A 24104-nucleotide genomic window follows, 5' to 3' on the forward strand; every position below is an offset into this window, starting at 1 on the left:
AGATGAAGGAGAAGCATCTGGGGCAGCTCATGGGGTCAGCATGATGTTCGGTTGTCATTTCTAGAAGGTGTGGTATAGCAGAAGCAGAGATGGTGGCATCTTGGATAGGGTGTTCCTGTGGCCTGGCCTCCTGAGGCCCTGGGTTCTTGCCTGTTTCCCAAGCCTGTTCTCCCAGCCTCTTGGATTCTGTGAACCCCCTTTCCTCCAACATTTTTTTTTCTTTAGACAGTTAGAGCTCGTTTTGTTACTTGTAAGCAAGACTCCTCACCAAAACCATTGGTAATACAAGGTGGCAGGGAGAATTCTAGACTCTACTCAGACTGCTGGCCCACTTACTAGGCAAATGCTGAATGTCTTAACTCTCCATTTCCCCATCTGCAAAATGGAACACAATCTGTAATTGTGTCAACTGTGTGAAGATTGAATAAAATAATCTCTGTAAAATATTAAGCATGGTCCCTGGTGCATAAAATGCATTCAAGAAATAGTAGCTTTTGTATTACTAAATTCTATATAATTGTCCATGTGTTCAGTGACAAAACTCTACTGCTCACCACATAAAAAGATGCCTCTGTGCATACTCTGTGTTCAATGTTGAACTTCCTTTTTTTTTTTCCCCATGCTGGTGTTTTGTTTTGTTTCCCAGTTTAGGGCTTCGGCACCTTCCCATACTGTACATCCTGAGACTTCCTCAAGGAGCGCAGCTTCTAGTCACTGTCCCCGGATCTTCTCTCTTCTCTTCCATCTGTCCCTGCCAGCTCTCCCTCACCTCCAGACTCAAAAGGAGATCAGCTGCACTAAAGACTGGCTGACTTCAGATGGGAAGGGCAAAACTGGCTTGAAGCAAGAGTCCTACTTCAGCATCTGGTACACAGATTTACTGACTTTAATGGAATTAAAAAACAAAACAAATGCACAGCCTATATCCCAAGACTTATTATAGCATCCTTAACTTATCTACTTAGCTTTTGATGACATTTTTTTTCTTCCACTGAAATGTATAATGTCTTCTCATAGTGAAACTGTGGAAACTTTTCCACTCAATGTCCTCCCTCTGGGATGTAATAAAGAGACAACTCAGGGCCGAACAGCACGTTGGAGACAAATTTTCTGTGAAAGAAAAATGTTTTTTACAACATGTAATGTTTCTCAAAGGAGGTGGGTCAAAACATAGATATCAATCCTCTGTAACCATTTTACTGAATACCATATTTGGTTTGAGAATATTAAAATGTAGTATGTTATTTTTGAAAGGTTGAGTATTTTGTTACAGATGTTTTAATTTCTATAACATCCATGTAGAAATTAGAATTATTTACAGTATTTGCATGCTCTCTTTTCCAAAAAAAAGGTGATAGAAGGGCTGAGCAGAGAAGAGCAGAACATGGTGTAGGTCAAAGCATATCTCACCTGTCTGGGAGTCGGCTGACTGGGGACTTTTATCAGGGATCGGCCACTTCCTAGTGTGACCCTGTGCTCAGCTTCACTCTCCTAAGGTGTGAAATGGGAAGAAGTATACTCTCAAGCATGGTTGTGAGAAATCAATGACATAATTTGCACAAAATACTTGGCTGTAGCAGGAATTCAAGACACGATAGTTGACGATATAACCCAACATAGGATTGTCAGAGGGCTAATTGTTTTAATGGCATTTGATTATCTAAAGGAAATGTGATATTATTGTAAGTCTACATTAGTATCTATATAAATCTAATACAGAGAAGGGTTCTGATTTCATCAATGGATGTCATCGAGGAAGGCAATGACAATTCATGATAACTCAGATACTAAGTTGAAATTTATATTTACTAGAATTTGGCCTAATTATTAAAAATGTTCTGTGTTTAAATTGGTCTTATTATGATATTAAGGCCATAACCTCAAGGAAACTCTTCTTGTTTGGGTGATACTATTTAGATAGTAAATAATTAGGCAGATAATGCCCAAAATTTACTTCAGGAGCCAGAAAACTCCATTTTAAAAAATCATTTAAAAGCAAATTTGAGTTATAGGGTAAATATTATGTGTGAGCTATAAGTATCAATGTAAAAACTCTAGGTATTTGCTACATGTAAACTTTTTCTTTCGTTATAACTGAACCCAATCTCTGTTTCACAAGACTACTATGCTAGAAGGTAGAAATGAAACCTTCAGATAATCTCAGTTGATTTAGTCTTCTCTCGTGTCCATCCCCTGCACTTTTCTCACTGGGCTGGCATCTACATGACAGGTGGGTGGGTGGGTGGCATTTACTCCTCAGCCACTGTCACCTCTCCAGCTGGCATCCTCTGATGTGGAAGTCCTCATGGAATCTCTGATCAAACATTTTGGGGGCAGGCCTACTTCAATTTTGTAGTCTCATGGAAGCAACATAAACGCCCACCAACAGATGAATATACAATATAAAGAAGTTGTGGTGTACATACACACACACACACACACACACACACACACACACACACTGGAATATTACTCAGCCATAAAAAAGAATGAAATAATGCCATTTGCAGCAACATGGATGGACCTAGAGATTATCATACTAAGTGAAGTAAGTCAGAAAGAGAAAGATAAATACCATATGATATCACTTATACGTGGAATCTAAAATATGATACAAATGAACTTATTTACAAAACACAGACTTACAGACACAGAAAACAAACTTATGGTTACCAAAGGGGAAAAGTGGGGAGGGCTAAATTAGGAGTTTGGGATTAGCAGATACAAGCTACTCTATATAAAATAGATAAACAACGGGTCCTACTGTATAGCACAGGGAACTATATTCAATATCCTTTAATAAACCATAGTAGAAAAGAATATGAAAAAGAATACATATATATGTATAACTATCACTTTGCTGTACACTAGAAAGTAGCACAACATTGTAAAGCAACTATACATCAATTAAAAATTAAGTATAAATTAAAAAAAATTCTGCAGTCTCTTAGAGCCACACCTGCTCCACTCTCAGCCACACATGAAACACACACTATGGTGAGTGGAGAGTATTTACGGCGACCCCAGGACCTTCTGTCCAAGCCCTCGCACACCGCTGTGCCTATCCACACTGTGCCTGGCTGCACCATGCTGGGCTGGCACTCTTCCAGGCTGCATCTCAGAAAGGAGGCACTATTCGCCTCGACTCTCTGCCCTCTGCCTTCAGATTCCCTCAAACCTAGCAAGTGTGCCAGTTGCTCCTCTGACACCCCAGGGAACTGGGACCCGGGTGGGAAGCTTCAGTGAGCCTCCATCCCTTGTATAAACTCCTTTGCTCCCTCTTCCCCGCAACCACACAGAATCGTAATCCATTTCTGGACTGGGAAATCTTCCTTTGGCTTATCATTTCTTTTTTGGAACCTATTTTTTAAGGCATAGACTTTATTTATTTATTTAGGCCGTGCCGCACAGCTTGCAGGATCTTAGTTCCCCTACCAGGGATGGAACCCTCGCCTTCTGCAGTGAAAGCACAGAGTCCTAACCACTGGACCACCAGGGAACTCCCAAGGTGTAAATTTTATAATCTAAATCCTTCAGGTCATTGGGTCTTGATACTCAAAATCTAGACTTTTGAAATTCAAAGAAGAAAGTTTCCTCTCAAACTTTTTTTTTCTGCCGTGAATTTCACAAGCCCATTTTAAATCTCAAAAGTCACAGACAACTCATAGTTTTGTGAATTTCTTTTATAACAGCCTTACCCTGAAGCAATCGATGCTAAAGTCTAGTTTAAATGAATGAGTGCATGGGGTAGAAAGGAATTAACAGGTACAAACAAAACAACACTTCTTAATACATCAAAATATTGTCTCACCACAAATGGAAGTTGCCCTATACCTGGATTTAGTTTATTCTTCATTGCCTGGCCTATATTATTTTCTAGTTAATGGCTTGAGAGATTGACTATACAGTTGGACAATGGCCAAACCATGTATGACAATAGGACTCTGACCCATTCTTTTTTATATTCTTTTCCATTATGGTTTATCCCAGGATATTGAATATAGTTCCCTGTGCTATACAGAAGGACCTTGTTGTTTATCCATTCTATATGTAATAGTTTGTGTATATATAACTGAGCCACTTTGCTGTCCAGCAGAAATTAACATAACATTTTAAATCAACTAAACTTCAATTTAAAAAAATTTAAAAAAAGAAAAGCCAAAAAAAAAAAAAACCAAAAACACTGACCCATAATCTCCGAAGCAACAAGTCAGAGAAGCCAAACCAATTTCTCCACAATCAGCCCAGAATGACTGGAACTTGGTAAAAGACTGCCAGCTTCCCAATTCCTTACCACCACCCGCTTCCAACTCAGGACGAACTAGAGAAAGCCAATATGCTCCCCAAACTGATTTTCCCCCAAAGTAGGATGCCCTGCGTCTAGTTAGCCCTCTCCAGCGTCTCCAAGTCAGCAACCTCCAATCAGAGCACACCTGAAGCCTTTTTTTTTCCTCCCTATAAAGTTTTTCTACTCCTATGCCTGCCTTTGAGTCTCTACCAAATGCAAGTGATGGTGGCTGACTTCCTTGCTCTAAATAAACAGACCTTGCTTGTTCTCATTTGGATGGTCTTCATTTATTTCCACAGGTTTACTACACATAATGCTGTTATATTCAGACATACACATTGGTAGTTGAGCTTAACATTTTTTTTTTTTTTGAGCATAGAGATGCTTGGGGTAAATAAGCACTAGGCTTTGATCTCTGCTTCAATGGATAAAATTAAGAATTATAACTCGAGGGCTTCCCTGGTGGCGCAGTGGTTAAGAATCCGCCTGCCAATGCAGGGGGCACGGGTTCGAGCCCTGGTCTGGGATGATCCCATATGCCACAGAGCAACTAAGTCCGTGCGCCACAACTACTGAAGCCCACGTGCCTAGAGCCCATGCTCCGCAACAAGAGAAGCCACCGCAATGAGAAGCCTGCGCACCGCAACGAAGAGTAGCCCCACTCTCTGCAACTAGAGAAAGCCTGAGCGCAGCAACGAAGACCCAACCCAGCAAACAATAAATAAATAAATAAAAAAGAATTATAACTCGAATTGACCATTTCCTTGAATTTAGAGGTACTGCTATGCTTGCCTCAATGGATACGGTAGAAATATTCTTGAAAATGTATATGAAAATCTCATTTTTATGCATTAAAATTATTACATTTTAGCAAATTACTATTAAAAAGGACCTGGTGTACATTAGTTTGAAAATGAAGAACATTTTTGTTATCTAGACGATTATTCCTCATGTGTCAGGTTTCCTTAAATTGGCACACATCTGTATTAGTCTGTACATATAAACCTAAGGCTATTGTAAAATAATAATGATCCTCAGAAGAGCAGATGATACACATTTGCATACAGAAATTTGTGCAGGTTTATTTTTAGTTCACTTTAATGGACATTATATGGACATAACAACACTCCAAAATACAACTCACTAGTCTCACTTCACAAATGAAGAAATGAATGTTAATGTAAAATGACTTGCTCAAGGCCTCACTAAAGTATGAAGCCCCTTATTCTCCTGCAAAGAATGTTGAGTCTGTTTGAAGCTACCAGCTGGGGAGCTTCTTATAGCCCTATATCTGACAGAAAGCCTCCATTTTTTTGAGAAGGTCATGGTCTTCACCATGACACCATGGCAAAGGGGGTGAGGATGTTCTTGGAACAGCAAGGAGGGAAGGGGATCCCCATTCAGGGAGGTGCCCAGCTGAGTTAACCTGCTGATTAATGGCAGAGCTAATCATGGCCTGATGATCCACACAGACAAATAATGGAACCAGAAAGAAATTTAGGCCTTCCCATGCAAAGGGGGTTTCTTTACACTGTGCATTTGTCTACCTTGATCTTAAAATAAAATTCTGATCTCTTATGCATCCCTTATGTGCAGGCTCCATATAATCTGGCCTCTGCATTCCTCTTTCACTACTTTTCCTACCACTCTTCACGCTCTAGATACTTTCAATTTCTCCAACGTGCTGAGTACATTCTTCAGCTCCTATAGAATTCTGACCAGAACACTTTTCTCCAGGATTACAAGACCTCTGCATAGGCAGTCCTTCTCATATTTCCTATTTCAGGTCAAATTTCTCCTCCTAAAGGTCTATCTTGACTATTTTAGCTAAAGCAGACCCCAACCTCTATAACCACCCTACTCCAGTTCCTCTCTATCACATTGTCCTTTTATGTCACCTATCTGGATCAAAAATTGCCTTCTTTTATTGTTATTATTTTTAATTTTATTTATTTATATTTTTGGCTGCGTTGGACACAGGCTTTCTCTAGTTGCAGCAAGCAGGGGCTACTCTTTATTGCGGTGCGCGGGCTTCTCACTGCAGTGGCTTCTCTGTTATTGCGGAGCACAGGCTCTCGGAGCATGGGCTCTAGGTGCGTGGGCTTCAGTAGCTGTAGCACACGGGCTCAGTAGTTATGGTGCACAGGCTTAGTTGCTCCGTGGCCTGTGGGATCTTCCTGGACCAGGGCTCGAACCCGTGTCCCCTGCATTGGCAGGTGGATTCTTAACCACTGTGCCACCAGGGAAGCCCTTCTTTGATTATTTGTTTGCTTACTCATTGTCCCTTTTGTACACTATAAGCTTAATGAGATTTTGGGAACTTGTCTGTCATCTTTGCGCTGGATCCAAAGCACTCAGAACACAATTCCTGGAATATAGTGGGCTCTTAATACATATTTGTTGAATAAGGGAATGAATAAATCATGAATCCCAATTGAGAATGACAGATATGTACCCATTCCTCAGAAAAAAATGCACTGAATATTTTGTATATCATTTCAGGAGGTTTCAAAGCCCTGGAAGCTCACCTGTAGGCTCCTGATTAAAGCCCCTGCATTATAGTTATGCTGTTTCATAATGTTCTTTTTGAAATTAATTCTGAATTTTGTTCTTTGAAGTTAAACATGAGCACGAATTTTGAATGTATGCTTAAGATGGACTATAACAAATCACAGGTCAATTGCTGCTCACTGGATTTGAATAAAATAGATCTATGATATTTCCATTACCTGATCCTAATGACCATATTTCAGTGAATGAAGAAAACATTGTGGTACAAATGTTAAATGGTCATCCATATCCAGTTCTCCTGTCCTTTGGGGAACATGGTGGATTCAATTCCCAGCTTCCCTAGCAGTTGGGCAGAGCCATATGACTAATTCTACCCAATGGATTGGAGGCAGAAGTGACCTATGTCACTGCCAGGCTGGAGCATTTAATTGCTGTGTGAGATCCTCCAGGGCTCCATCTTCTCCTAGTTAGTGGCTATGGAAGTACGTGCTGGTACAGAGGTGCAATGCCAAGCCGTCACATGGAAGACAGTTGCTCTGGAGAGTCACACAGATCTTCAGCAGACTTTGTGTGAGCAAGGAGTATAAACCTCTTTTTTTTTTTTTTCCTTTTTGCAGTATGCGGGCCTCTCACCGCTGTGGCCTCTCCCGTGTGGAGCACAGGCTCCGGACGCACAGGCCCAGAGGCCATGGCCCATGGGCCCAGCTGCTCCACGGCATGAGGGACCCTCCCGGACTGGGGCACGAACCCGCGTCCCCCGCATCTTCAGGCAGACTCTCAACCACTGCGCCACCAGGGAAGCCCCCTCTTTTGTTTTAAGTCTCTTAGATTTTCTAATGATTTGATATTGCAGCATAAACTACCATAACCAAATATGCCACTGATTGGAAAATACGCTATTATTTCGTATACCAAGGAGGGAAAAAAAAGCTGTCACTTATAATTGAAAGAAGTCTTGTAAGATATATCACAATTTCAGAGATGTTAAAATTAGAAAAATGTGGGTCTTAGATTATATAAAATACAGATTGTTAAAAGGAATTTGTCAAAGAAGATTAGTATAGTGTCAAGAACTCGAAATCCAGAGGTGAACAGAAAGTTATGGATTCAAATCCCAACACTTACTAGCTTGTGACTTAATAACTTAGCTGTGTAAGCCTTAGTTTCTTCATCTGTGAAATGGGGATCACAGTAGATGCTGCCTCATAGGGTTTTGTGGATGTTAGATGAGACAGTTCTAATAATGTCTCCAGCATAGTAATTTTCCCACATATTTTAGTCACCACATTTGGTTAGATCACAGAGCTTGTTCAAAAGGAGCATTAATTTCAAACAATATACAAAAGTAAGTTTGTCATTATGTCATACTGCTCAATCAGCAAATATCTATTAATTCCTTACCAGGCATGAAGACTGGGCTTCCAGTTAGGTGTTCTTGGAGATAACAAAGAAGCAGATCTAGGGGTTGAGGGCTGAAGGCAGATCACCCTGGGGTCTTCCTATCCACTCTCCAATGTATTTTCTGGAGGAATCAGGCTAGAACAAACATCAAGAGCAACCCTGAAGAGTAAAAGAAGTCACAAAAATATAACTGAGAAATGAATGCATGAAAGGTCAGTCCCGTGCTTATTTTGGTGACTGGCAGGACTAGTCACCAAAGGGAAAATTGAAGACTTTTTCTATGTCCAGGGTCTGTCTTTGGTGCGTTTGTGTATGTGTGTATGTGAGAGAGAGAGAGAGAACAAGCTGATGATTGGAGAGCATAAGGCTAAATCAAAGAAGCAAAAGAGTGGCTCTTCTGAGATAAGTATGAGATTGACTGTTCCTGTCCACATAAGGTTATACTCTTACAGGCTGTATGAAGTTATCCAGGGAATATTACTGGACTCATGGTATTCATAAAGCAGCAGCTTGTTATAATTGTCCTCATCTGTAGCACATTTGAAGAAACCCACACCTTGTCATTGCCAACGTGCAACAATCATCAGCTCTGAAGTTTATTCTAGACTAAAAGTCTCCTCACACATACTTTATGAGCTTTCATTCGGTCACTGAAGATGTGCATTGTGGGCTGTAATTCAACATTCTCACCTCGGTTTTCTGGAGGACATATGCCTTAGAAGGAACAGGTAGCTGATTAATATGACTTTTTATTAAATGCCTGAACAATGGCAGAGCAAGTAATTTTCTTTAAAGGAAGTATAGCTGCCTTTAAATATAACTCTGGGCTACAGTTCACCTTTTCTGTTTATTCTTAACTTGTGAAACTGTATCTTAGGACTTGGGGTATATAACTTGGTATTTGATATCAGCTGAAACACAGTGAATCAATTGTAATGGTTCTGGCACCAAAGGAAACAGAGGGGACTTAAATATGTTTCCAGAAGACAAAAAGCTTCTCTTTGTGTACACTTTATAACATATGTTTCCACACTTTTAGAATATTCGAAAGTCCAAAAAAAGTTTTCTCACTATTTTTCATTAAAGACTGAGAGGACAAAACAGAGAAGACTAACTCCAACCCACATACCATTTATCAGATATTTTGGATGAAATCCAGATTGAAAAATCAAAAATATTCCCTCTTCTTCTCTCCCTTCCAGCAACGGCATTAGGATGCTTATTCCTCACTGTGAAATACACCCACTCTCACACACTCGGAAATGTGTTAACGTTCCAGGAAGGGGGAGGGGGGCGGTTAGTGCAAACAGGTTTGGGCTCCTCCCCGCATCCTTGCTGCCTGGGTCGTCTTAGATCAGCTGTGGGCTACTGCGGGCTGCGTGACCTGGCCAGAGCACTTGGGCTCACAACCTGTGTATACCTGGGTACACTCCCAGAAGCTACCGGTAATATCTCGAATAGGGGACCCCTGTACGACAGAGCACTCCCTAAAACCTCATCGACCCTCGCCTCTTGACTTTTTCGCGTCCGGGATAACCGCCCCAGGATTTTTAACTTTCCTTGGGGCGTTTCGCGCGGACCCTTTGCAGGCGCTGCGGAGCCTGCTTCGGCCCCGCTCCCTCTGGCCTCTTGGCTCGCCTGGGATCCACTAGCCACGCGGAGCCGGGTGCAGCCTCCTCTCCAGACAGGGAAGAGAAGAGGCGAGAGGAGGTGCTCAGGTCTCCTGGGTACCCTCCCAAGCATCTGTAATTTGACCTTTACGAAACAAAATGATGCTAAAAGGCAAAATAGCCAACATGGAGGTACTCAGCCCTCCTGAGTACGCTCCCAAAGAGCTCTAATTTGACGTTTAAGAAACAAAACAATGCCAAAATGCAAATTAGGCAGTGTAATACCCAGGACGAGCCTCATTTGACAGGCCAAACTGAGATTTTAATGGAAAGGTTACTCATATCCGCACACCGAATGCATTCTGTCTTTTAGTACTTAAAAAAAAATGTGTAATTTTAAGTTCCACTGACTTAAAATTCCATTGACTGTCAGAATGCACACTCCACTATAACACTCAGTGGAACAATGGACACCCCCATATCGCATTGTGTCAGGTAATTACGAAGTGTCGCGGCGCCGGAAAGCGAAGCCCGGAACGTCAATGTGTCCCCCGCCGCGTGTACGAGCGGTTTAGGGCTGCGTGTCTCACCGAAAACTCATCAAAACGTTCAGGCCAATGCCTCAACCCAGAGAGGGAGAAACGCCATCCGAGCTTGGCCCCGGGCGTGGACAGAGAGGCCCAAAGAGTAGGCGAGCGAGCACAGGGGGAGCGAGCACGTCTCGGGGAGAGCAGACGCACGCAGGGAAGTCTAGGGGAACGAGTGCACCCAGCGGGTAGGGAGGGTCCCGCCCGGGGTGCCTAGGGAGTCCCGTTCCCTGGAGAATGGAACCCACGCGGGACCCTGCGCTCCCAGCAGCACCCAATCTTTGGGGGGTTAAACTCAGGGCACCGGGACAAGAGTGCGCGCGGGGTCACAGGGTAAGGCTGTTACTTTGTAGTGAGACGTTGTGTGTGTGTGTGTGTGTGTGTGTGTGTGTGAGACGTTGTGTGTGTGTGTGTGTGTGTGTGAGAGAGAGAGAGAGAGAGAGAGAGAGAGAGAGAGAGAGAGAGAGATTGAGAAAGAACTGGAAGGAAAAGAAAGAAAAAAGAGCAGGGAGCTGAAGGCCGAGATGTCCTACTTCTAAGTGGTTCATTGAGAGGCAAAAGCCTTCTAGCAAGCGCAGTCGTACGTAGCCCGCGCCGCATTGGGGACCAGCCGAGCAGGGCGCGGGGGGCTCTCCAAGAGGCCTCCAGCCTCACGAGCCCGGAGGTGGCCCCCAGAAGGGGACACTGTCCTGGCAGCTGTGGGGAGGTCGGGACTGTGGTTTCCTTCTTCCGAGACCCCGGCGCTGCCATCCGGAGGGGGCGAGCTCAGTCTGCCTTCTTCAGGGGGGAGGAAAGCGGACCTCTAGCAACGCGACCTCGGATCCCCGCGCCCTCCCACCGCCCAACCTCCTCCCCTCAACCACATTCATTTTTCCTCAGCAGCTTCTAGTTCGGGCTCAAAACCCAACTCCTAGCCCACCCGGGCCTTCATCACGGAGCTAAGGGGGACGGCCGGAGTCGGAGAGGGCCCGGGGAGGCGTCGTACCGAGGTAGCGGCCGTGAGGGGCTCCGCGTCCAGCGGGTGCCCGCCGCGGATGAGCCAGCGGCCGCGAGCAGCCCCCGGAGCCGCGCAGCATCGGCGTCTACAGTGACGGTGGAAGCCACGCCCGCTCGGGAGCTGGGGGCTGTCCTAGCCCCCCCACCCTTCGCCCGCCCGCCCCCTCCTCCCGGCGCCGGCCCCCGGCCCGCCCCCGGCTCGGCTAGCGGGAGGCGCTGGGCGCCTGGGCTGGCGCGCTCTCCTGGGCGCGCACACACACACACACACACACACACACACAAACACACACACACACACATCCACGCACGCACGCCCAGAGCCGCTCTCTCCTCGCCCGGCCCACGTTCCCCTCGCCCATGCAGACGGACAGAGCGACGGAAGATGGCTGACGACTCCACGGGGCACCGAGGATGCAGCCTGGCGGCGGCGGCGGCGGCGGCGGGAGCGGCAGAAGCAGCGGCGGCGGCAGGGGCAGCGGCGGCGTTGGCGGCGTTGGCGGCGGCGGCGGCGGCGGCAGCGGGAGCAGGAGCGGCGGCGGCGGCGGCATCCCCGAGACTCCTCGAGCTACCTTTCCCTCTGACAGCCACTGACGTTCTCCGCCGCTAGAAGAGACCCCGCTTCTCCGGTGCCCGCCTTCCCTCCCCCGCGCCTAGCCCCAGCCCCAGCCCCGCCAGCACCGCTACCTCCGCCAGCCTTGCCACCATCAGCACCACCTCCACCACCGCCGCCGCCGCCGCCACCACCGCCGGCGGCGGCAGCAGCCATTTCATCTCCACAGAAACCAGACACAAAAACATGGCAGAAATGGAGAAAGAAGGGAGACCTCCGGAAAATAAAAGAAGCAGGAAACCGGCTCACCCAGTGAAAAGGGAGATCAATGAGGAAATGAAGGTATTTTTGGACTTCGGGGCCAGAGAGCCTGAGCTCTTTCTTCCGCCTGCTCCCTTTGGGCCGTTGTATAGATTCGGAGGGTACAGGGGAGCGCTTGTCAGTTTCTGTAGGATGCCCAGAACGCCTCAGCTCCTCCTCCAGGTGCAAACCGAGGCCAACTCTCGGGCTGCATCCCCGAGATTTGCCTTCCTCAGATTTGATGGGGGTGGAGGGGCGGCCGGGAAACCACATACTATTTAACCTTATAAACCCCAGGTTGGTAACAGGCGCGTTTCAGAGGGAGGGGACCGGGAGCCCAAGTGGCGGGTGGGTATGGTGAAGAGGCTTTCCTAGTCGGTGGGGTAGTTTTTTCCTCTTCCTCGGGAGCCATCCCCGGGATCCCTCCAAAGTTAAGAGCCGTCGGGCCGGAGCAGCCGGGGAGCGCTGGATTCCACCCCTCTCCCCAGTTCATCTCCCCGTTCCTCGATCCCGCTTCCCGACTAGAAGCCAGCGGCGACGGTGTAAAAGGGGCTGTCAGTGCCGGGGCGAGTTGTGGCCCGAGCGGCGCGGGTCTGGGTACCGCTTTTTGACGGCCGGCTCGCTTCGCACGCAGCTGCTCGCTCCTCTCACTCGTCTGCCTCCGCCTCCCGCTCGTCTTTGCATGCTCCACTTCCCAGTTAAGCAGACCCGGGCAAACCCCGGTGCAAGATAGCTGTCTGAGGGGCGGCCTTCGCAGAGCGCCTGCCCATTGTTCGGAAAGGCCAGCCCGGAGTCCTGTCGGCGAGGCCGGGCTCCCCGCCAGGCCAGCGGTGCTCCAGAGGTGGCGAGCGCAGCAGCCTGGCGCTCCAGCTGTTCGCGTTGGAGTGATTGCACAAGAGCACCGCTCGGCTCCGGACCCCCCTCGTTCCCCCACCCCCCACTTATTTTCCATGAAGTTGCAGCTTTTGCCCGGTGAGGATTTTGTTTTGTGTTGATTTCACGAGTCTCTCTTGATTTTTTTAAAAAATTGTTTTATTTGTATTTTTTGTCTTTCTGTGAGTTACAAACAAGTAGCAGATTTCAGGGAGGACTTTAGTTTTCATTCTGCAGCCGTCTTGGTGTTCCCCATCTTCTGCATAGAATCCTTAACACTGCCCACTGACTTGGTCAGGTTGGTTAAGGTGCTATTTAAAAGACAAACGATGAAGATGGCAAGCAACTAAGTAAAATTTATTGCGGTTTGACGTTGTCTTGATTAGAACAAGCATATTCTAGAGAGTGCCTTGAATGAAGCCCATGTTTAGAAAGGGGCACACGGATAATACATCCTATATCTGTACCTAGGTGCCTATGCTTAGCGTTCCTTTCTTCCAGAAAATGTCTGTAGCAATCTGCATTTTGGAATAAGGGTTTTTATTTCTGGGTGACGAATTTAGTGCCTGGGAGCATGAGGTGCAGCATCAGTCCAAGGAGAGTTAAGGAAGATTTGCCTTGGAAATCAGTGCCATTCCTTGTGATGGAAACCTCCATTGATTCCATTGATAGACAGTTTTTTAAAAAAGAGACCAGCAGGAGTTGTCTTCCCATGGGGATGGAATTCAAACAGTTTACACTAACCATCCTTCCTCACTCGCCTTTCCCTCCTGTCCTGCATTTCCATTTCATTTTAAATTGGGAGTGGAGGAAGAGGAGAGAGGTAAAGCCACTAAGAAGTCACAGTGTGCACTGGCCCTTTAAAACACTGTCTAATGCGATCTATATGGATGGCAGCTTTTAAGTTTCATAGGTTCTAGAATTACAAATTAGCTAATTTTAATCAAAACATGTGAAATGTTATCCCGGCTGGATATAAAGGCTGACTGTGCTCGATGCTTGGGTCTCACGTTGTTGACTTTGGCTGTGGGAGCACTCCGTGGTTTGGGAGATAGTTGTCCTTCTACAGTATAACAGATGTTTGTCTGAACTGGTGAGGAAGAAACAAAAACAACATTGTGTGAAGGGGAAAAATTACACAATTTTTAGCCAATGCTGCAGGACTAAGTATGGAATTAACGTTCGTGCACAGAATTTCCTCTTTTTAAAATGTTATTTTTCTTCCAAGTCACCACCTACTATTTGAAGTTTTAATCCTTATCATTTCAGTACAGAGTAGCATTAAATAAGAAGTTTTACACAGCAAATAATTCAATTGGCTGAAGGATCAGTATTTTCTCCCTAGTTTGGAACAATGTGTAAGAGACACTGGGTCAGAATCTTCAGTCGTGTCAATGCACATCATGCCAGTGAGTCATGAAATCCCATTTCTAGTGGAATTGTTCGGTATGCATTCTTCTAATATAATAGAACCAAAAGTCCTCATTTTAAAAGTGATTTCTCAAAGTCAAAAGCTGGAAGGGTTATTTTGAACTCATCAAGATTTTTCTGCTTTTAATGTTAATAACCACATCAATAAAACCCCTCCCTGAACCTCATGGTATTATTACCCCTCCATCTCCCCAAACCTAAAGTGTAGAGTAACCTAACAAGTTGGTTGCCCTGCATAAAAATATGTGCAACAAAATGTCACCGAGAACACAATGTGGCCTTGTGCAGCTTCATATCGGTGCCGTTGGAGCTGCCTGGCTGTGTTTGCCTTCATCTGAACGGCTTTCATCTGGACCAGTGTAAACTAAGCCCTGGTAAGTAATCACAGCCCGGCAGAAAGAAAGGAATGTATACAGCTAGCACGGCCTAAGCTGTAAAAACGGAAACCTGAGCCCCACCGTGGATCACATATCAAGGCTTGAAGGTAGGGGAAATGAAAGGGGGAAAGAGGAGAGAGCGAATGTAAAAGTCAGCCTGGGAAGTGGAGGATCCGGAGGAGGCCCCCCCTTAGGGAGAGTTGGCTCAGGGATTAGGGAATTTTATCGTGGTGTACAGTGACCTACTCAGGTTTCAACACTGGTTGGATCAAGTTGCTTCTCTGCGAGCTGAAAGAAAAAGGACTGGTGTGTATGTGATTTTTTTTCCCCTTCGGGTAATAGAAAGGACATTGGTATAAGCATCTATTTTAAGTACAGCAAATGCAGGGAGCTGAGAATGAGCAACAAAATTGCCTCATCATAGAGACTTCCTTCAAGATTTCCTAATTGAGATAGTCACAAATTTATTTAAAAATGGACAGAGAAGACACACTGGCAGAGGTTTAGCTGACACCAGTAATGGCATTGGAGATTGTCTTCATGTGGCTAGGAGCTAATGTTGGTTGCTGTTTCACTAGATCAGATATTGAGTTACATTTTCGTTATCACTGGTTTAATGTACAAAGCAGTTGTAACAAATTTAAATTTGATACAATATAGTTTTGTGTGTGAAAAGTACATGACTTGGCATAGCTTGCCTTTAATGTCCTTTAGTGAAAATATCTTCAAGTAGAAATATTTGTCTCATTATGACCTTTACAATGTTTCTTTATCTTTCCTTCCCCCCCCACTTCATCCTGGTTTTTCTTAATTAAAAAGACTTATTGCTTTACTGTACTTACAATCAGTCTGCCCTATTTAGTTAGTGACCAGTAGAGAGGATTTTAAAAAATCAGATGGCAATTCAATTTATATTTTGACTACTTTCGGTTTCTAAAGCGAATATTGTGATTGTATCTACTGTAATATGCCTTCAATATATTGTTAGCTCACATGTATCATAACAAATGGCTCTTAGGAGGGAATTCTGGTATATGGAAGTGTTAATTCGTTTCAGGTGTTCATCCAGAACATAACATAAAAGCTAGATGTAATATTGGATGTGCAAATGTAAATATATGAGTAAGTGTAAATATAGTTGCACTTAAGGGTATGTATTTTATGTGCATAGATCTTGGTGAACATGGTTAGTGACTACCAAACAGTAATACAATTCAAAAAAAAGTAGACTATGAGTAGAGATAATGAGTCAGATTTTCATCTTTTAAAACTCTCTGACAAAACCATTGTGATTAGATCAAGCACTCTGCCCTGGAAACTTTCCTAAACAAACCATAATTAATGCATTTACAATGTTTGGCTTCCTTATCAATTGCTCAACTACAGGATAATCTGTGTTAAATGTCTTAGGGTCTTTGCTGAATTTCTCTGTCTATAAATATTCTTAGCAAGTAATTTGTACCTAAAATTATGCTTCAGTCCTAATGCCTACAGTTAGAGGCAGGCACATCTGTTAGAGTTTAGTAGTAAACTCACCATAAGATTTTCTAGTTTAGTTTCTGATGGTCTCCATTTGGCATTAAAAATGACCTGTGTCAATTGCATAGACAATAAAGCAAGTTGCAGAGCTGAGCTGGTGAGTGCAGTGATTTAAATAGCTTGCCATAAACTAAAATAAAATAGAGATATCAGAGTGTGGATTGGAAAAGTCAGCATGTTTAAGGTTGAAATCAGCTCATTACTAAAACAGGTATATTTTAAGTTTTGCTCCTGAAACTCCATCCTGATGTCAGAAACAGTGAGTCTCAGGAACCTAGAAAGTGGGCTTGGGACCAGATCTCACTGTGGCATTCACAAATTATGTCAGACCTCCCTGGCTGAGCAGTGGTCTCAGGTGTGCCACGTGGCAGGGCTGGGAACTCTTGTCAGTCGGAGCATGGTGCTTGCCCCTTGGGAGCTGGTGTAGGATATTCCCGAGCCCACCAGCCCTGTCCTCTGTGTTGCTCTCGGTTGTCCTGCTCAAGGCTCTAGTCTCAAACCATAAGAGAAGGTCCTGGGAGGGCACAGAGAGCTATGAATTCTGCTCTGTTCAAACCAGGAGTTTTCTGAAAAGAGTCTCTTTCTCCATCTGTGAGCTGGTGAGGATAGTGTGTGGTAGAGTGAGACTCTCTAAGCCTTACACAATTCACAGGTTCCAGAGAGGAGGAAATGGAAAGGAACCACTCCACTTCCTCCCGAATCTGAAATAAACATTTGAACTAGAAGAAAATGAGTCTGACAGACTCATTCCCTTCTGCGTTTCCTGCCTCTGTGCTTGCCAAGCACTGCTCTGAGAAGCCAAGCCCTACTCTCCTTGTGTGAAAGACAGACTCATAGAAACCAAGAGGTAACAGAGTTTTTAAATGAAAGTCAAAAACAGGGCCTCAAAAAAGGCAAATATCACTGAATACAAGTGACTGTCTGAAAAAGGAGAGTTCCAGGGAAATAGAGGTGTCTTGCAAGGGTGACCAGACTTCTTGCATCTTCTAAGGAAGCGTTCTTTTTATCGAGTCTTTATACTTTTTATTTTTTTGAAAAAATTATTAGAAGTAGTAGAAGGTGGATCATTTAAAAATCTCTGAAGTCTAAAACTTCCTCTTGCGGAATGGGAAGTCAGCCATACTTGTACTCAAGCTAATAAGATTATTGAATATTTTCCTAAAAGAGAAGGGATATTCCAGGGTAGAATGAAAAAAAAAAACAACTTTGTTTTTGATGGTGCCAACTGAAACATGTAAACAGACATGAAAGCCTGTGCTGGGTGAGATTTGCTGAATGTATATTTTAGAATCTGTAGACTGATGGGTGTTAATATCTCTTATATAACTAAAGGGTTGTGGAACTCTGTCCTGCTTTAAGGCCAGTGGCTTTTGGCATGGACAGGAAAACAATGTAACAAGACTTGGTGATTTTAAGGCCAGTGCTGCAGCTGTGATAGGACACAGCTGCACACAGCTGCACACCTGCCATGCCTGCTACAGTGTTGGCCCCAGGGCTGGGCTCCACAATTTCACACATTTCTTTGACCTTTTTAGGACATTTGATGTCCTGGCCACAGATTAAAACATGGGGACATAATTGTCTGTTCTGTGTCACAACAAGACAGTAAAGCAACGTAGATTTTTATATGTGGAAACACACAATCTTGGTTTCATGTGACAATAATACACCCATCTAATTCAAACTGTGTCAATAAGAGAACGAGACTTTCTCCTCAGGCCGGCTCCAGGTCGGAGCTGGATTTTAGTGTTTTGATGTGTCCTCTGCCCTTAAAACTGTGTGCTAATCATTGTGTCGTGGCTGAGAACAATGCTGCAAAATGACCCAGATGGAGCTCAGTGACCTTCTTAAAAGGATTTCAGGCCAAAAATCTGTATGCAGTTCAGATACAAACAGCAAGGCTCAATGGGTAAAGTCTGCACCAAGAGTATGAATCTGGCTGCTCTTAACATAACATGCATGTGGATGACCCTCACATGGGATGTCTGTGGGAGTGGCTTATCCTTAGGATACCATCAGACCCAGTAGGCTCATGAGCATGGAAGTACTTTGTAGTCTGTAAAGGGCTCTTCCCACAGTTCTTTTTCACTGTTTAAATGTTGCCTGCTTCTTGGTAGAACCTTAAAATAAAACCAATCCATTAGGTCTGTGTTAAGAGAGATGACTTCAAGTCAAATCAACTTGAATTCCCAGTAGTCTGAGAGTGCTCATTAACACTGGATATTATAATTCTTTTAACTTTCAGACCTGGGGATAGGTAGAGCTAGAAATTGATTTCTAATCAAGTTTAATTCCTACTTCCTACAAAAGGAACTGCTTTTCTTCTACAGCTTCATCCCCTCAGCCCTTTAAAAATCTTAATTAGTGAACCCAGTGATGCTTAATAGAAATCTACCTCAGAAGTCAGTCAGAACCCATGGAGGTGAAAAGGGAGATAAAATATTTTCCAAAAATAACCATCATTCTATTATTCATAACCTTAACTGGCAGAGATACCAGCATTTTTTTCCCCACCTTGTAAATTGTTCAGGATTGGGGGTTTCCTTTTCCTTTGAAAGTATTTCTCATATGCTCCACTTTCTTGGATAATGTGTGTAAGAATGTTTTGAAGTTAAGTAATGTAACTGGCAGATCCTTTTTACTGTTATTAGGACTGTGAATATGACTGACATGGTTGTCTGTGAGAAGACTGTGTTAATTAAAACTATTTTTTGATTTTTATAAAAATAATACATGGACATGATATAAATAGTAGAATAAGCAATATAAATAAGCAAAAAGAAAAACAAAGCCTGTAATTTTCCCACCCAGACACCATTACCGTCAACATTTTGATGTATGTCTTTTCATGTCCTTTTCTATGTATGATGAATGTTTTTTAAGAAAACAAAAACAAAAAACTACTAACCTTCCATTTAAAACTTAACATATTGTTAATAACTTTTCATGGCAGTAAAAATTTATCCACAGCATATATTTAGTGGCAAAATAGTATTCCATTTCAGTGATTTCATGACTAGTCTATAATTTATTTAACTGAATTCCGATTGTTTGACATATAGTTTGTTTCTAAGAAAGCAACACTGAGATAAACATTCCTGAACATTCATATTTTTGCACCTACCTATTTCCTTAGAATAGTCCCTACTATACCTAGAAATAAAATTGCTGAATCAAAGGGTATGTAAAATTTTAAGCTTTTATTGCAGAGAGTCAAGTTACCTTTTCTAAAAGTTGAATTAACTTGAATTCCCAATAGTCTGGGGGTGGGACTTCTCTGGAGGTCCAGTGGTTAAGGTTTTGCCTTCCAATGCAAGGGATGCGGGTCTGATCCCTGGTCAGGGAGCTAGGATCCCATATGCCTCGAAGCCAAAAAGCCAAAACATAAAACGGAAGCAATATTGTAACAATTTCAATAGAGACTTTAAGAATGGTCCACATCAAAAAAAAAAAAAAAGTCTGAGAGTGCTCATTAACATTGGATATTATAATTTTATTTATTTATTTATTTTTGTGGTACGGGGGCCTCTCACTGTTGTGGCCTCTCTGGTTGCGGAGCACAGGCTCCGGACGCGCAGGCTCAGCGGCCATGGCTCACGGGCCCAGCCGCTCCGCGGCATGTGGGATCTTCCCGGACCGGGGCACGAACCCGTGTCCCCTGCATCGGCAGGCGGACTCTCAACCACTGCGCCACCAGGGAAGCCCTGGATATTATAATTTTTTAAGCTTTCACATATTTATTTTTAGAATCAGCTGTCCTGAATTTTGTTTGATAATTTTTCTGTATTTACATATTTAAAAAATATTTATGGATGTATCCAAATGTGTTAGCACATTTATTGATTAGATTCTAAGTGCTAGGCATTGTGCTAGATGGGACATAAAATGAAATAAAGGGTTTCTGCCCTCAAGTAACTTATAGTGTGTTTCGTTGGGATAGATGACATATTTTACTAGCACTGTGGAGGGATGTAGGACTTGGAGTGGAAATGGGAATTATGTTTGTGGGAAGAGGGAGGACGTGGCTTTCCCCTCATCTGAATGAATGATTGGGAGCTCTCTGAAAACTTTCTACTTTCTTGGGTAGGATACCAAGTTGAAAACACATCTGACATTCAGTTATGCAAGGCCTGAGATAAGAGAAATCGGTGGCACCTACCCTATATTTTAAACTTTGGTGTTTTCAGAATAAAATCATTAGTTCTTTTTGAAGACCTTGAAGTACTTGCATTTCAGAGTATTTTGAGGCTTTATAATTACTGTGATTTTCAAAATGACTTGAAGTCAAGTCATTATTATTTACCTGGTAAAATGTTCAATTAAAAACCATTTAGAGTGAACTTTGACATGCATACAGTATTTCTAGTTGAATAAGGAGAGTGTCTAATGAATGTCCTGGGAATTAAATTCCAATAAAAATAAACTTTGCCAAGAACTCAGAGGAGTGGGGAAATAGTTAAGTTTCCTGTCTTTCTACTATCTTTCTGTGACCTTTTTTTTTTTAAATTCTAGGAAAAGATCATGCTTTCAGATTAAAGGTTAGGCTTTTCTTCTTTCTTTAGGAACCCTGGAGGTGAGAGAGGGGAATTGGAAAGGGAGAGGAAGGGGTATGGAGGTATAGTATTAAAAGTGCAAAGCCATTAGAGTCAGATGTGATGTCAAAAAATTGTCAAATGAGAAGATTAAATTTTGATTATGAATTTTAAGACCCCCCTATCCCAACAATAAAGACAGTTAAGGAGAGTAGAGGTCAATGATCAAGTCGCAAAACAAGCAAAGTTTTAGCATAGGTAGATATGTCCTAGTTGAAAAGCTCTTTGTATGTGACATTGACATCGGCGATATGATTTCTTTGCAATACTGTTGTTGGTCCAAGGAGGTAGCTCCTTTGGAGTTGCTGACACATTGGACTGTACGGAATTTATAATAGAAAGAGTCCTGGTATAAGGATCCGAAGATCTGTATTTTTGTTCTGACTGTACTAGGTGATCTCTCATGCCTGTCATTTACCTTCTGTATGCTCCAATTTTCTGTCGTAAGATGAGGATGTCACAGAGGTTCACCAAAAGTTTACTGTGGAAATCAAATACCTAACTCACAGGGTAATTGAAAGGAACAAGAGAGTTAAAGGATGTGGAAACACTGTAAAGTGCTATAAGAGTGTTAGACATTATCATTGTAATTATAGTGACCTATTTTCCAAACCCAAATTGGACCACATGGTATGAGGGAGGATTTTTGTGCCACTTCCAAGGGTGAGAGGCAGTCTGCAAAATGTGTTTTGGATGCCAGAATATTGAAATTCTGGCACATTTTGATGGTTTATGGGAACAATGATAAAATATTTGAGATAGTGGCTGTTCAGTAAAATTTATGCCTTGTGATCACTGCAATTATGATACTTCTTAGCAAAAGGCAATTTATTTCTTGTATAAGTAGAAATTCTTTGATTTCACAGGACCTTAGAGCTAGAAGGGCCTTTAAGAGATTCTACTTGAGTTTCCTACCCTAAGTCTCCAGGAGAAATTCTGGGTGAAGATTTTGGGGGAAGCAAATTTTACAGCTTCTCTTAGTATAGTGGTTTGTCCTATTATCAAACAGCCTTACCTCAAAAGTCTCTCTGCACTTTAACCCTTATCACCTTAATTTTCTGGTAGAAAAACTTGAAAACCCTTATGGACCATAAACATTAAATTCACTTCTCCTAGAATATATTATGTTTCTTGGATGGTAACTGCAAAAATCCATTTCATTTCCTTTGGTTTAGCACCATAGCGAGCCCATATGATGTTTAGCATCAAGTTCTAACTAGAAATTAAATATTATTTATTCCTTGGGGTTCTTTGATTTCTTAATGCAATAGTATATAAGACAGCGGTGATACCTATTCTTGTAGTTTGGTGTTTCTTTTTCTTTGATCTTGTTCGACTTTTTATGAAAAGTTTGAGAGTTATGGCTCAAGGCTCTATAAACCTTTTGTTTTCTGCTTTTCCAGTCATATATCAAAACGTTAATATGTTTCTTTTTACTTTCAGTGATAAGAAAGGGAATGTTTTAGAGTTTATTTTCCCTGACATTTATAGTAACTCGAAAATGGAATACATCAGTTCCATATTGATCATATTGATTGTTCCATGAAGCCTCTGAGTTTTCAGGACAAACCGTAAACTAAGTGATGCACTTAAGATGCCCAAATAATATGAATTTTGTGTTAATAATCCAGTTGAGGTTTCAGTATTTACGCAAATGTCTGACACTTCTGGATCCCATCCCTGGGATTGGTTCTGAAAGGCTGAACGGATTTGCAGCTGGACTAAAACAAACAAATCTATATCCTTGGCTGGGAGGTTGCTCCGTGAATTATGCATCTGTAGCTTTTGTGTCGCTTCAGAGGTTAGACAGAACCAGAGAAAGAGGTGCCCAAGATACAAATGGTCTAGAAAATTAGATATGGTGGCCAGGAGTTACTATGCAAGAGATTTTCTGGTTTTGGGGCTCATTTCTCTTAGAGATTGAGGCAAACAGCATATCAACCAGTAGGATGGCTTGAACTTGGCTTTTAGCACTGTTGGGAATTGTTTTTTTGATGCAAGATGTAATCCTTATCCTCAGAGATTTCTGCTGCCAGACCCCTGATGGAGGACCTTGGTTTGTGTGCTTAGGGACTGTCATTCTCCAGTCCAGGCACTCAGCTCAGTGAAAGAAATTGGGTGTTAGGGGAGGGAGACTGACACCTCATTAAAGCAATCTCTTTTGATTGAGTAGTACAGCATTTAGCAGAATCCTCCTCGGTGGTATTCCAGAAGCTGCTGAGCTTATTATACATATCGATCATATCATCTTCGTGCATTCATGAAAAGAATGTCTATTTAATGTGGACATGACCAGCCATCAGATAGAATAAATGCCTCAGTAAAGCTTGATATGGCTGGCTGTTGGCCTTGTGGATGGTAACACTGAATCAATCTGGCTAGATTTTTAAAACTTGCTTGTGCATTATACTATCACAGATTGACCCATTTGGAACTCTGAGCTCAAGTGGGTACTAAAGCAAAAAAAAAAAAAAAAAATCTAGCATCCTGTTTGTTTGTTTGAAATGCCAGGTTTGTTTTTATGTAGTGTAATATCCTTCCTTTTTTTCCTAATATTTCTTTTTACTTATTTATTATTTATTTAATTTATTTATTTTGGCTGCACTGAGTCTTAGTTGCGGCATGCGGGATCTTCCTTGCGGCATGTGGGATCTTTTAGTTGCGGCATGTGGACTTTTAGTTGCAGTACGCAGGCAGGATCTAGTTCCCTGGCCAGGGATCGAACCCGGGCCCCCTGCATTGGGAGCGCAGAGTCTTACCCACTGGACCACCAGGGGTTATGCAACCCCTGCTGAAATCTAAAGTGAAGTTCAAGAGAACATGGAACTTACACGTTGAGGCCGTGCACATGCTGGTTTAGCCTGGGTGCTTGTTTCAGGTATAAATTATACATCCCAGTGTAATTCAGAAATGACAACTTCTAGGGAGAATCAGAAAAGGTTCTTTGAGCCACAGAGAAGGTTAGCATATATAGTTTTTTTAGCTCAGTCTAGGAGGCTCAGCCTGCCTTGCCTGATAAAGATGCCTTAAAAAAATTAATTCAACAAAC

At 42.9% G+C, this 24104-nt stretch overlaps 1 protein-coding gene and 1 long non-coding RNA gene across 5 annotated transcripts in view; one reads left to right on the forward strand and one right to left on the reverse strand.

Moving 5' to 3' along the window:
• Positions 1-948: 948 nt before the first annotated feature.
• LOC307195045 lies at positions 949-13031 on the reverse strand. The gene is made up of 4 exons (XR_013830703.1): positions 12253-13031; positions 8201-8359; positions 1411-1491; positions 949-1110 (listed from the first exon to the last, which is right to left on the reverse strand). It is a non-coding gene; the product is annotated as an uncharacterized lncRNA (long non-coding RNA).
• Positions 11715-24104, forward strand: part of SOBP (sine oculis binding protein homolog) — a 158729-nt gene continuing 146339 nt past the window's right edge. The window contains exon 1 of one of the 4 annotated variants that reach the window (XM_079938675.1): positions 11715-12285. In XM_079938675.1, the coding sequence (XP_079794801.1) occupies positions 12190-12285 (96 nt within the window). In that variant the 5' untranslated portion in view covers positions 11715-12189. The remainder of the gene's footprint in view (positions 12286-24104) is intronic. The other 3 variants (XM_079938677.1, XM_079938674.1, XM_079938676.1) reach the window with 3 other exon arrangements.

Source organism: Stenella coeruleoalba (assembly GCF_951394435.1).
Source record: "Stenella coeruleoalba genome assembly, chromosome: 12".
NCBI lineage: Eukaryota > Metazoa > Chordata > Mammalia > Artiodactyla > Delphinidae > Stenella > Stenella coeruleoalba.